Raw genomic sequence first — 14,936 nt, forward strand, 5'->3', positions numbered from 1 at the left:
TGCTCAATTTTGCCAACGAAAATAGTTCCAAACAAAGATCACACAGCACTGTGTCGCGTCTCTGAGCAATGGACGGTGTTTACTTATTGAATGAATCAGCTTTTTGAACGAATCGGTTGATCAAATGATTCAGTGATTCACTCATTAACACAGGCGAATGCTGCCACATACTGGCGGTTTTAATTTCACATTTCGACTATTTTTTCATGTTTTAATTTATTTCAGATATCAGTATTCAACATTTTATGTTAAAAACAAAACATTAGACCTGTTTATGCATCTGTAACTGCAGGTTAAATGCATCCATGTCCCCTCTGAGATACATTAAACTGTAGGCTAAATGCCATTTCAGATGCAAATTCCAGAAATGATTTCTTATGTTGGAATCTGTACTTTTACTTGAGTATGGCTTTCAGGTACTTTATACACAACTGCCCGCACCACCATCAGGACCATCCCCGTCACCAGCAGACACTGGTAATATGCTGGCAGATAACAGAACTATTGAAAAGGAGAAAGAAACAGAGGTAAGCTGAAATATGCCCTTAAAATATCCACAACCCTAGTCTGACCTCAAAAATACTGCTTATCCAAATATTATTACAAGAAGGTGAGCAGGGGTGCAGTGAAGATCCTTTATGACTTGACATCTGAAATGATAATCACAGCAGTATCTCAGTGAATTGCTGTGATTTAGCTGAGCTATTAAAGGTACAATATATAACAGTAGCACTTGAACTTCAGTGTGCAGTTCACAAAGGCAGACCATCACCATGGATACAGGAGCCATTTATCTTGCTTTGCTGCTAATGGCCTGCCAGCTGCAGCTATTACGGATGTGATGTTCATGCATTCATTTTAATAATCACTTACAGCAAAGTCACTAAAACGCTCCCTAAAACTGTTTGAAAGTGTTTTCAGTTATTTCAAAACTCATTTGTCGTTAACACAGAATTTCTCTGGACCTCTTCAGCCTTCTGCATGTTATAGACACAAAACAAGTTTTAAAGGGGTGGTTCATTGCGATTTCACTTTTTTAACGTTAGTTAGTGTGTAATGTTGCTGTTTGAGCATAAACAATATCTGCCGTTCCTCGCGTTGCCCCTGCTCTTCACACGCTCTGCATCTCTCTCTCTCTCTCATTCAGCTCAGCTCCTACAATGAACTGTTCCAATTATAAACGTATTTTCACATAGCGATGAGAAGCATTAAACATGGATAGTGAACCACCCCTTTAAACAGTTAGGTTTGTCATTTTATTATTTCCCTAAGGTTCACTTATAATGCTGCTTAAGTTATAATTTTAAAAGTTATAATAAAGTTATAAGTTCTGCATTTTGCAGAAGTTCAGAACAGGGTTATTAGTTATAACTAAAACCATAAACAAATCATTGCTTGAAATAAACATTAACGGAAATAAAATAATAATAAAAAACTTAAAATTTATTTAAAATTAAAATTTATTAACAACATATAGACTTGTTTAAAAATAGTAAAAAAAAAAAATACAAATTGCTAAATTTTAGCTAAAATTAAAATGAAAAAAGAAAATGTAATAATTAACATCTAATTCAAAATATTAACAAAATCTATAATACTGTATCAATTGTGTTAAATTAACTCTGGTTCAGAAGTTTTTAGGTGTTAGCTATGTTTTAATAAACTAAAACCCATAAAATAATAAATGAAATAAATGCTAGCTGAAATAAAACAGCTTGTTGACACTGTAACATTTCTAATTGTAATTTAGTTTAACTTGAAGTAACTAAAACTAAAAAGATAAAATAAAAAAATAATAACTACATAGACATTTTTGTTAAAAATTACAACACAATTACTAAGACTTTTCATTAAAATAAAAACAGAAACTATAAAACTATAACAAAAATTACAATAATATATCAATGATACTAAAATAACCGTCATTCAGAAGAATATGTTTTAATAATGTATCGTGCAGTTTTATTTAGAAAGATCAAGGATCTTCCCATAATATGATGCAAGTAAGGATTTGTTTATTGACAATATCTTTATGATTGTAATTGAATGCACCTTTAAATGCAGCATCAGCACCTCAGAGATCCACCAGAAGGGGAAGAAGAAGATGCTGAAGTAGAGCAGCATCTGTAGCGGGAGATGAGACGAGACCTCAGCACACACTAGATAACAGCACAGCATAGTAAGAAAGAGCACTTAACACGGTGTTTAATAATAATCTTTAGTCAAATATAATTACTTTTTAAATTGTTCATTATTATTACCTTCATCACCTGGGGTAAATTGCATAACTTTTTTTTATATAGGTTGAACACTTCTATTGATGTAGCAACTGTTATAAATCCCTTTAACCAAAGTTTTGGTTTTTCATATTTTATTTTATTATTTTATTTTATTTTATTTTATTTTTTATTTATTTATTTATTTTTATTTTATTATTTTAAATAAAATGTATAAGTGTATACAGTTTGTTTAATATAAAGTATATATGGGATTGTATATATAATTTATACATAATCCTAACCTTAAATATTATATTATGCATGTATGTATATGTAAAGTATATATATATACAGTACTTTTAATAATTTCAGATTTTTTTTTGTTTTTGTTTTGTGGTCATGTTCTCAGAAAGTGCCCATAAAAATGCCAGTAAAGGTGTATTCTTCTTTTATATTACATGATATCCACTCGTACAGTGTGACAAAGACCAACAGTCTAACCGATGTGTAACTTCTATAATCAAGGCAGGCTGTAGAGACGTTTCATTGTGTTTGGCAGACGTCTCACCTTCATGATCCTGATAAGGGTCCCTGAAGTGTCCGCTGTCTCGCGTTCTGTTATTTATAAACACTGAGCCGCTGATGTTAGCCAGACCCACTCTCAGGTTCTGAGGGATCGGCGTGTAGAACACAGGCATGCTGGAGACCACATCAAACACTCATCCACGCTTCTCCACTTCTGTTTGTGTGGTTTGAGATTAACTGGAGTCTTCCAAGCGCTAACCAGATTAAATCTGAGGAAACAGATGGAGTCTGACAGCAGATTAAGATGTCGCCCTCACCATGAAAACCAAAGTAACTACAGTTCATGTTACTATACAGCAAAAAAAAAAAAAAAACATATTCAGTGTTTCACTTGTTTTTCGGGAAAAATATGTAAACACATATAGATCAACAAAAACATATATTTTGAATTAAGTTTATTTTTATATCCCATTAGCAAATTGTTATTTCTTGTTTTGAAACATAAATCTAACTGATTTAGTGAGGTTTATGCTTAAAGCAAGTGCAATATTTAATATATCTCTAATATAATATATTATGTATACACTAAGTGGATTAAGTTTAATAACAAAAACATAACTAAGTTTCAGTCATCTGTCAGCAGAAAATGAAATACAATTTTGTATATGCATACATCCTTAATTAACTTTTAACAGTTTCAGGAAATATATTTTAGAAATATATTTAATATATATTTATATATAATACAGAATATATTTAGAAAATGCATTTAAGAAATAAATATTGAAATATAAAGTGTATATATATATATATATATATATATAATACAATTATTTTTTAGATGGTGCCCCATATTTATTGTGTTTTTAAGAGTAATTAACTGTAATTGTGGTATTTTGACAGAAACTCTGATTAGCATTGTGAATGTTTGAGAGCTGTTTTGTATGGCCCACAATTTGAATATAATGCAATTCTAATTAATTAGTTTATTCTTGACAGCTAATTTTGAGGAACAATTTTGTTTAGAAATGCAAAATTCAACAATTAGGCTTCTCATTTATTCTGACAGCTTCAGCGACTTGCCACCTATTTTCTTTAATGGCCATCTTTCCGTGGGTTTATTGTGTAATTGCGTTCCTTTGTGAAAACCAAGTAAGCTCATACATTTTAATGAAACGCAACGAAACAACGCCACACAAGCCAAAGATGTAAGAAGTTTATTGTAAATGTGTGTGTGCTTAGGACTGCCTCCAGCCATCTGTGTTTCGGTGCAGAGTCCGGCCGTGTTTCTGAGCGTTGAGACTCTGCGCGTCATTGGCGGCGGGCTGCAGTTCCGGCGCTGACCAGCGGGGGTCACAGTTCGTCCCGAGGCGCGTTTAAAGGGAAATGTTTGAACTCCTCAGGGACCTCCTCGCCTTTCTGTGACCTTTTATAGAAACCCAGAGAATCCAGCAAGCTGCTGATATCATCTGTCTTCATCTTCTTCACAGGAACAACCTGAGGTCAGAGAGTGAAAGATACTAAACAGACTTGGAAATCTCATAATTGTCTTTTTTTTTTTAAATTGCCATATTATTTAATTATATTTAGTTATAGTTGTAGTTTTTTGCATTTTATGTTATTACATTTTAACTTGACTTCTTTATAGTTTGTAATTTTATTATTACATTTTATTAGAAAATTTAATTTGTTTGACATTTTTATATTTAGTTAAATTAGTTCTATTTTTTCTTTAAAAGTTCTTTAATTTTCTTACATATTTTTAAAAACATTTTACATTGTTAAGTTTTGTTTTTAACACTTTTGGCATTTTTATAGTTTTTGCATTTTATCTTTTTACTTTCCACATTTGTAGTTAGTTATATTTGTTATGTTTTTACATTTATATTCTTACATTCATTTTCAGATAAAAAATACAAATAAATACATTTTTTTACACTTTTATTATTTTGTTAATTTTAGTAGGTTTTTTTTTTAAATTTTATTTTTGTGTTTAGTTATATTTATTCTGTTTTTACTTTAAAAATATGTTCTCATGTTTAGTTTTTACATTTAAGGTTTTACATCTTTATTGTTTTTGCATTTAATATTTTTCCTGCTGTTTTTGCATTTAAAATTTTTCCTGCATTTTTATAGTTATTTATATCCGTTCTCTTTTTACTTAAAAAAAAAAAAAAAACGAGTTTTCTCGTGTGTATTTTCCTAATGGTCTTTAGGTGTTTTGCTATAAATAAATACTATACTATTTTTTTCTCAATGACATTTTTACCTTCTTTTTGAATCATTTGAAAATAATCACATAGCATTTATTCATTTTTTTAAAACACCCCTTGTCGGGTTTGTTGATTTTTTTTTCATCTTCTCAAAAGGAGAAGATGATGAGAATATTCATGCTGCTTTTTCCCTTACAACACTCAACAAAAGCCAATAGTGAATAAAAAAAAAGAAAGAAAGAAACATCATGTCATTGGTTTTGTGATGGATTGTGACACTTGTTTGCATATGCATGATAATATTTATATTTAAATAATATTTTAAAAAGTATAGAGACGTGCAGGTTTTTCAGCAAGTAACAAATACAGTAAACATTTAAAATATCCAGTGTTGAGTGAAAAATTTTTTTTCAAATATATAATGCAAATGCACATAAAAATCACATTGCCTTTACCTTCACTTCCTCGTCCTTCTCGTTGTAGAAGATCAGGCGGGGGGTTTTATCCTCTGCTGAATCGTACTCCAGGTTGTGACTTTAAACAGCAGGTTAAGGTTAACAGCAGCAGGCAAATGACCTCTGAGGCCATGAAGCGCATGACTCCGGCCTCTAAGTGTTTAAACATATGGCAGCCTGTAAAGATTTCATTAACATTTACGTCCCTGTCAAACGCTGTCTTAGCAGAGCCACGATCTTCCAAGAAATATGGAAGATACTTTTCAACATTCTTTAAAAAGACTAATAGCACTAAACTGAAAACACTGGAATTACAAGAAAATGAGAGTGATTTTCGATGGCAATGTCAGGATACTACAATGCCCATCGCTCCATGAGGAAATTGTAGAGCTCTGGCATCTTCTTTATGGATCATCCCACTACACTGGGAGCCTGGGAAGGGATTGAAGAGAGATTAACAATAGGCAAAACATTGAAAACAAGTGTTTTAACTCAAGTAACACTCGTTGTCATCAAATGTTCTTTGAGGTCTTGACATTGTATCATATACAGTATTTTGAATAGAGTATTTAGTACTGTTCAAAAGTTTGGGGTCAGTAAGAATTTAATTCCGCAAGGATGCATTAAATTATGGAAGCTTTTTTTAAATCTGTGGTGGAAACGGCCTTTCATTTTAAATGTATCAAAAGTTACTGTAAAGACATTTATTATATAAAACATTATAAATATTGTATTTCAAATAAATGCTGTTCTTTTGAACTTTCTATTTATCAAAGAATCCTGAAAAAAAACAACAACAACAAAAAAAAAAACAGTACCGTGGTTTCCACAAAAATATTAAGCGGCACAACTGTTTTCAGTATTGATAATAAGAAACTGTTCTTTATCAAACCAGCATATTAGAATGGTTTCTGAAGGATCATGTGACACTGAAGACTGGAGTAACGATAAAGTAATCACAGGAATAAATTACTTTTTAAATGTATTACAATAGAAAACAGTTTTTTTTAAATCAGAATAATATTTCACAATATTTCAGTTTTTCCTTTTTTTATCAAATAAATGCAAAGTAACACTTTATTTTTAAGGTGTCCTTGTTACACATGTTACGTGTACTTACTATCATAATAACAATTAATTATTCATAATTACATGTAAGTAACCACAAAACAAATCCTAATCCTAACCATATAGTAAATACATGTAGTTAAGTAATATTACTCAGTACTTAAATGTATACTCACACTGTAACAAGGACACCTTAAAATAAAGTGTAACCAAATGCAACCGTGGTGAGCATAAGAGAGACTTCTTAAAAAAAAAAAAAGTTTGGGGTTTTTACCAACCCCAAACTTTTGAATGGTAGTGTATGTATTTGTATTGCTTAATACATCATTATAATTGACATGAAATGCATTAATTTTATTAGCTTCTGTGCTAATATAGTTTGATGCAGTCTGTCTCACATCATTGGACAATGAAAGTGATTTTTAGAGCTAAACCCTTGCATATATCAAGCGTTCAAACATGTATTATTGAGCACTCACCACAAGTTTTCCTCTGGCTATAACAAGCTTTTCCTTCTCAGCGCTGCTTTCTGAAAGATTTTCAGTGCTTCTCCCCGTGGCACACAGAGTCAGAAGGGCCAACAGTGTGAGCCACATACTGCGGTTGGGATGGGAGACCTCACTGTTTCCAAAAAGATTGAGGTCCTTTGGTGAAATGAGGGTCAATACAGTAGATATGTGTTACTGATAGGTATCTGCTGCCATGTGGCAGAGTCTGATTGGCCGATTTGTTGGGTTTTGTTTCAGAGGAATTGGATAAAAAGCTTAGTATGTGGAAATGATTATTTAAAATCTACAAATTCTTACCAAAAGGGACTTAAAGCTGTTATCTGTTTGATAAAGTCAAATGTGTTGTGAAGTTTGTTGTATTTTAATTTTTTTTTTTTTGTCTCAATATGAAGGAGTTGAGGCCTCAGAGCAGCTGCGTCTGTGTCAGAATCTTTCACAGTCTGCTGATGAATAACCAGAGTCAGAACACAACAGCTGCTGTTTGACTAACACTCCAATGAAGCAGTGTTTAAACTTAGTCTTTTAAATTCTTCTATGAATTCATGGTGCTCCTTCAGTTTAATAACTATAAGGACACATAATGTAGAATACATAGAGTTGATGAAGGATGATTCAATGATAATTGTTACACACCTGGAAAAACATTCATTCATATTTGACATTTTAATTCATTTAATAAGTCTACATGTTATACCACGAGTTTCTTAAATTTTAGTTCGTTTTTTTAATAAATGTATGTTACAGCAACAGGTAGAAACAACTTCGTCACCAGTAATCTTCAGTAAAAGGCCATTTTAGCTGACTTAGAAAGTAGACAATGTTAGATATAAATAGTAAGTAATAATATATATTTTTTATATTATCCTACATTTGTCAAAAATAATTTATAATATTTGATGAGTGCATATAGAGAAACATTTAGAATTTTCTATAAGTGTTATTATAAGTAGATATATTCATATTTATGTATAAAAAGTACTATATTAATACTATATTAACATATTAATAAATAATTTAAAGGGGTCATATGATGCGATTTCAATTTTTCCTTTCTCTTTGGAGTGTTACAAGCTCGTGGTGCATAAAGAAGATCTGTAAAGTTGCAAAGACTAAAGTCTCAAATCCAAAGAGATATTCTTTATAAAAGTTAAGAGTGTGTGTGTGTGTAGTAGTAGTAGCTATAGAAGTAAGTACATAATTTGTGCCATATTTATAGAAATATTTGATGTCTATTAATAATATCTGACTTTTGATATTCATATTGGTATTGTATGATGAAACTTTACATTGTTTGATAAATTGCTCATGATTTAAGTTGCTTTGGATAAACACAACAATAATATAATTGAAACCTTAAAAATATGGCTATGATATTTCATATTTTTTCATGAAGTTTCAGAATTTCTTAAGAATGTTTTAATTATTTTCATTTTAAAATTTGAGATTTAATATCTCTAACTGATTGTTGTTAAAGAGGCCAGTTCTGTTAAGTAACACCACATACATTGAATCTTTGGATAAAGCTAATAATTGTATAATTATTACTTGTAAATAATCCTAATATAATGAGTAAGCAGTACATTATTTTTCAGTTATTTTGACCGGATTTTATCCTGTAACATTTAAATTGTTGTTTGGAAATTGTTCTCCAGTACTCCAGTTTTTGCTGATATTAAATGCTATAATATTTCACATTATACAGAAATGTGTAATATTATACAGAAATGCTTTAATATTTAATGCAAAAACGTTATCTCCTTCAGTGTTTTCATCATTTATTCTCTATTTTACTTATTATTTACAAAATATGGAGGCACAGGATGACCCAGGGTCGTGTGAGAACGTATAATGTCTCTGCCCACTTCTGGTATGTAATAAGCTCTTTAGTCTGTGTATTTACATACAGTAGCAAACTATATACATACCCAATTGAATGACTTCTGTATGGGTGTATTCAGTTACACTGCTCTTGCATAATACTACTAGTTCTTAAAGGGAGGAGTGTGTTGATTTTAGGTCACCTATAGAGGGCGATCATGCTACAGGATGGACTTTTGGCGGTGTTTTAGGTAAAAGTGCTTCCAAAACTCGTGCCACAGACAATTATGTTTCCAGTGAAAATAAACCATTCTTCATAGGATTGCAGTAGTGAAACCATCATGCTCTATCATCCAGACTGAGCTGGGGCCCCGTCTGTCTGGCTGTCTGTCTCTACAGCTGTGGCCAGGCGCTGATGTGTCAAATGACACAGTCGTCTCCCTCTAAAAAGACCCAGATTTCCTCTCTGGACCTGAAAAACATAATATCTGCAGGCGACACATTAAACCCAGTGTAATTCTGCAAAGATGTGACTAAGCGGTCAGTCTGAGTCTGAGACTTGAGCTTCAACACCACTGTTGTCCTAGATGATCGTTTTATTGCTTCAAAATGGTTCAGGAAATTTAATGGAGTTTTTAGACATGTTTTATTCAATTATCCACATTGTCTCAGATGTTTCTGCTAAATTCCCTAAGGAGAAATAAAATAAGACACATGTGGAATGACTTTTAACATATAGTCAGAGGCGGACAGTAGTGAAGTATTTTTATTCTGCTTTAAAAGTACGTTTCAAGTATCAGTACTTTATCAGAGTGTTTTTCTTTAGAAAACTTTACTTCATAACGTTCCAAAGCATAATATTGTACTTTTTACTGCACTACGTTTCATATTAAATATCATTTAATACTTAATTACATTAGAAATCTATTACTTTCTTACTTTTACTCAAGTAAAAGAAATACAAAGATTTACTTGAGTACAAGAAAGTACTACATTTTTAATGTTCTTAAGTATTAAAGTAAAACAAACAACAATTTTTATTTATGAAATGTAGTGCAGTAAAAAGTATGACATTATGCTTTGGAATGTAGTGAAGTAAAGTTTTCCAAAGAAAAGCACTCTGATAAACTACAGATACTTTTTAAATTTACTTGAGTAAAGTAAAAATACTTCACTAATGTCCACCTCTGCATATAGTAGAAATATAGAGCCATAAAATAAATATCTTTTAAGATATCCTCTCACGACAGCTCACGTTTCCCGGGGAATGGTGACTCCATCCCGAGACAGTCCGGCTGATCTGGAGTCGATTCGGGGGAGCCCAGGTAGACCTGTTTGTTTCCCGAAAGTCCTCCCACTGCCAGCTGTATTACTCCCTGGAAGAAGAAAAAAAAATTATATATATATATATGGATAATCAAGTAAGCCTAAGTTGCTTTAGTCCAGTAAGGGTTCATCCTGAAATAATACTAACAATATACAGCAACAGTTATTGCATTTACTTTATAAAAATTAGTAAGGATATCATAGCAAAAAGACTCAAGAACCATGGCCTTAAAGGGGATGTTTTTAAAGTGATCCCATAAAGCTTTTTACTTGCTAAAAAAGTATGCTCTATCAATCAGGCAACAGAAGGTATGTAGTAGATTGTGTACAACAGGCGGTTTTGATCATGTCGATAATTTAGAGTCCGTAGAAATCTGAGTATCAAATATGCTTTATGGGATTAAATCATGTGAATAAAAACAGAAGTTTTGTCTCGAAACTCAGACACGCACATGAGTATCAGTCACACTCCTCTGGCTAAACATCAAAAAGCTTTTTTACGAGCTCTTCCGTTCTCTCGCTCCTAAACGAGAGCGCCACCATCCCTGTACACACGTCAACACACACACACACACACACACACACACACACACACACACACACATTACACACACACACACACACACACATCACTGTCGTTCGTTTCCCAGCATGCTGTTCTCCAGCAGCACACATAATGAGCAGGAGCCATTTCCTCCACCGGATCCTTTGGGCTCTCATCCTCTCCTCTCGTTTTTTTCCTTCTCTCTTCCCCCTCCCTCTCCGTTGTTTTTCTCCACACTCAGCATTTAGGTAGTGCTTCCCCCTGTTTCCAAAACAAGCATCGTTTGATCCTGGACGTCTGGATCCTCAGGGCATAGACACACACACGTGCTCATATTTTGTTTCCAGCTTTCATCACCAAAAAATGATGGCGATTATTTATATTTGGCAATGCAGACTCGCTTAACCCATGATTTTAGGTTTCTCTTGTTCTCTTAAAAATAAAGGTTCCAAAAGGGGGTTTCACAGCCATTGAAGAACCATTTTTGGTTCCCCCCCCCAAAAAAACTTACAGTTAACAGCTCTTAAAACAACCTTTTTTTTTTTTTAATTTAAAAGAACATTTAAAAATCTAAAGACATTTTTTCCACTATAAATAACATTTTGAGGAATGAAGAGATTCCACACTCTTAAAAATAAAGCTTCCATAATTTATTAATATTTAGTTGCGATGCCATAAAAGAAGATCCATTTTTGGTTCCCCAAAAAACCTTTCAGTCAACAGTTCTTAAAAGAACCAGTTTTTAGTGTGAAGAACATTTTGATAATCTAAAGAACCTTTTCCACTATAAAGAACCTGAAAAGGTTTCATGGATGTTAAAGGTTCTTCATGGAACCATCAATGCTAATAAAAAAAAAAAACTTTATATTTAAGAGTGGTATTTAGATCTGATTAGAAATTCTAACCTCCAGAGTTGAGGATTATGGGAATTTCAGGTCAGGTTTGTATATTTAGATTTTGAGGGTAGATTTGCAGCTGACATCATGAGGCTTGAGCTGAATGGCCGAAGCCGATCGCATATGAGATAATGGAGGCAAGGCAGAGAAGGAGAGGAGTGTGGATTGCCACCATTGCAGATCTGCCCTTGTGCTCTAATCCAACTCTCCTAATGAAAACCACATGCTCTGTGAAATGGCTGAGGCTCAGAGAGAGAGAGAGAGAGAGAAGAGGGGGTGTGAAAGAGGAACAGGATGTAGACACAGCTTTAAAGATACTGACACGTTTTAATGAATCCAGACTGTGGCTCTCTGAGACACCGAAATAGCAGGGAGATTACAGGTCCACCTCTAGGAGAAGAAGCTTTGGGAATTATGAATTAATAAAGACTGACATACAGACAGATAGAAAACAGAACAGTGTTACTGGCTGCTGTATCTTGATTCAAGATTCTATTTTAAAACCAAAAATGCTTCAACAAAAATGTTCAAATAGTACAGTACTTTACCTAAAATCTAATTTCTTAGTGTTTTTTGAGTTTGATGTGAAGGTCTCTTTCCTTCCTTCCTTCCTTCCTTTCTCTAAAAAAGTATGAAAAACACTTTTTATACATTAATATTTGTGTTCTATATACCAAGACTAAAAAAGTACAGCATATTTTCCCCATATTCCCATTGAAAAGTGCAAATTGATAACAAATCTAATTTATGATAACGTTTATTTAGATTTGATCTATTTATTTAGATTAGATCTAATTTAAAACCCCTAAATAATGTATAATGATCTATTATTTTTTAATATATGTCAACGTCTCCAAGATGCTTCAAGAAACCTACCTGCAAAGCTACAGTACTTCTAAAGGTTTTAGGGATTTGTGTAAAAATGCTGTAAAATGAGGATGCTGTCAAAAATAATGTCATAAATAGATTTTCTTTATCATTTAACTTCTGTTAACTAAATTAAATCACAGTTCTTCTGGATTTAGTCTGTCTCAGTTTGCCCTGTTTCTTCATGTCATTCCTGACTGGATAATGATAAGATCAGATCTCTGTGTGGAGCATTGGCTGTTGACAGACTCCTTGTGCAAACAAAAAATCTCACTGGATTATAACAATTAATGGCAAAATTAATGTTTGGAAATGTAAACTGATATTTCCTACTGACACACTACAGCAAAAGTTGGAAATAACTGACTTAAAACCATCTTTTAGCTGGTGTGTATATATATATATAATCATGACAACTCTCTGAAGATTTTAGATGGTGATGGATATGACAATTTTAATGTATTTGGTCTTGGCATTTAAGACATACTGCTGCTGCACAAATAGCATATAAAATAACCCATAGCAGATCTATGCAGGTGGAGCTGGGGAAGGTGGAGGGTTTCAGAGAAACTCTGAAAGCGCACTGCAGGAATCCTAGAAGTGAATTCTAGCCAGCCATATTAATGCAAGGCAGTAAGCTCATTGGCTGCGTATGCAGCATGAACCAATCAGCTTGTGCCAAGTCGTTTAACTCTCTGAATATCATCAGTTACGTTAACAACCAGCTGCCTGCGCCATCTAGAGTTTCATGACTGAACTATATATATATACTGTGTTCCACTTGGGCACGTAACCAATCTGTGGGAGCCAGAATTCTTGCTGGTTGGTAGGGGATCAAATACTTATTTTACTTACTGAAATGCAAGTCAATTTATAACCTTTATATAATGTGTTTTTTCTGGATTTTTTTGTTGATATTCTGTCTCTATCCGTTAAAATAAACCTACCATAAAAATTATAGACCCTTAATTTTTTTGTAAGTGGTCAAACTTACAAAATCAGCAGGGGATCAAATAATTATTTTCCCCACTGTATATACAGCCAAAGTACAAAAAAAAGTATAATACACATTTTTGTTTTTATATATTTGTGTATATATTTCTGTACAACAGTCAGTCATTTTACTGCATATATGGTGAAGTACTTTTAGAAAATGGTCACACTTTATTTTAAGGTCCAATTCACGACTTGTGCCTTAATAAACTGCTAATTTTCTGCTTATTAATAGTTAGTAAGGTAGTTGTTAAGTTTAGGTATTGGGTAGGATTAAGGGATGTAGAATATAATCATGCAGAATATGTGCATTATAAGTACTAATAAGCAGCCAATATGTTAATAATAGGCATGCTAATAAGCAACTAGTTAATAGTGAGAACATTAAGCAAGCAGCATTAATGTATAAAAGCAGAGGAGCCTTTCACTAGAGTTACAAAAGAGGAAATGAGTGTATGAGCTGTTTTCCATTTTGGTCTAATCTTCATCACTGTTGTGTGCTGTGATGGTTACAGAAGCTGCTCTGTCCTTCTCTTCTCCAGAGCCAGTAAAAAGAGAGAGAGAAAAAAAATCCCTGCTCTGAAACCTGAGCCCTGAATAAACCATACTACTTCCTCCTCTCAGAGAGAGAAAATGAGGGGAAGAGCGAGAGAAGGAAGAGAGAGGATAAGGAGGGAAAAAGAGGGAAGGTGGGAGGGATGTGGAGAGAGAGAGAGAGAGAGAGAGAGAGAGAGAGAAGAGGGGAGAAATACAGAAAAGTTTTCCGTTAGAGGCAGATCCTCTTGAAGAAACTTGACACACAAATATGCTGACAAAGAGCAAAAAAGAGAAGTGCAGACCACTGTTTGCTGACCCTGTATATCTGTCTCACTAATGGGAGACTTTCATCTCTTCATAGGGGCTTTGCCTTTTATATGTAGCGGCTTAAAAAGGGCAAACATGACGATATGTGAGCCAAGTCTTCCATCGCAAATGTAACACAACTCTTATTGCTAACAGTTATGGAGTGTGTTGCATATTTTCTTTGATACTTTACCGGTGGGGGGAAAAAAAATGAAACTTTTGAGACACTCAAGCCATATAGAGACCTGAATATCATGAGATTTTGTGATGAGATTTGGTTGTGTCTCCTTTCACTTGGTTAGCAGACAATACCTAGCAATCACCCATAACATCATAAAATAACTGACACTTGTCAGAATTATACTTTAATTATACTTTTTTTTTTTGTGAAGAATTTAAAAGATAAATACCTACATCAAAAATATATAGGCTAAATATAAAAAAAAATTATTTCATTTTTTAGATGTTTAGTATTATGATTAGCAATATAAAAAAAATTATGTTTATGTTTGTAAATATGTATATATATATATATATATATATATATACACTACTGTTCAAAAATTTGAAGTTGGTTAGATTTAAAAAATATATTTGAAAGAAATCTCTCATGCAGGGTTGCATTTATTTGATCAAAAATACAGTAACATTGCAGTAACA

General features: G+C 32.8%; 1 protein-coding gene and 1 pseudogene across 1 annotated transcript in view; both read right to left on the reverse strand.

Annotated features, from left to right (window-relative positions):
• The window catches only part of LOC107730862 (transmembrane protein 17A-like), a 15,573-nt gene extending 12,620 nt beyond the window's left edge, over positions 1-2,953 (reverse strand). Inside the window, exons 1-3 of the mRNA XM_016541822.1 lie at positions 2,788-2,953; positions 2,053-2,159; positions 428-501 (exon numbers count right to left, since the gene is read on the reverse strand). Of these exons, the coding sequence (XP_016397308.1) occupies positions 428-501; positions 2,053-2,159; positions 2,788-2,917 (311 nt within the window). The 5' untranslated portion in view covers positions 2,918-2,953. The remainder of the gene's footprint in view (positions 1-427; positions 502-2,052; positions 2,160-2,787) is intronic.
• Positions 2,954-3,984: 1,031 nt separating this feature from the next.
• Positions 3,985-7,076, reverse strand: LOC107730886 (selenoprotein M-like; annotated as a pseudogene).
• Between the last annotated feature and the right edge of the window lie 7,860 nt (positions 7,077-14,936).

This window comes from Sinocyclocheilus rhinocerous, unplaced genomic scaffold (genome assembly GCF_001515625.1).
Source record: "Sinocyclocheilus rhinocerous isolate Xijiao unplaced genomic scaffold, SAMN03320098_v1.1 scaffold163, whole genome shotgun sequence".
NCBI lineage: Eukaryota > Metazoa > Chordata > Actinopteri > Cypriniformes > Cyprinidae > Sinocyclocheilus > Sinocyclocheilus rhinocerous.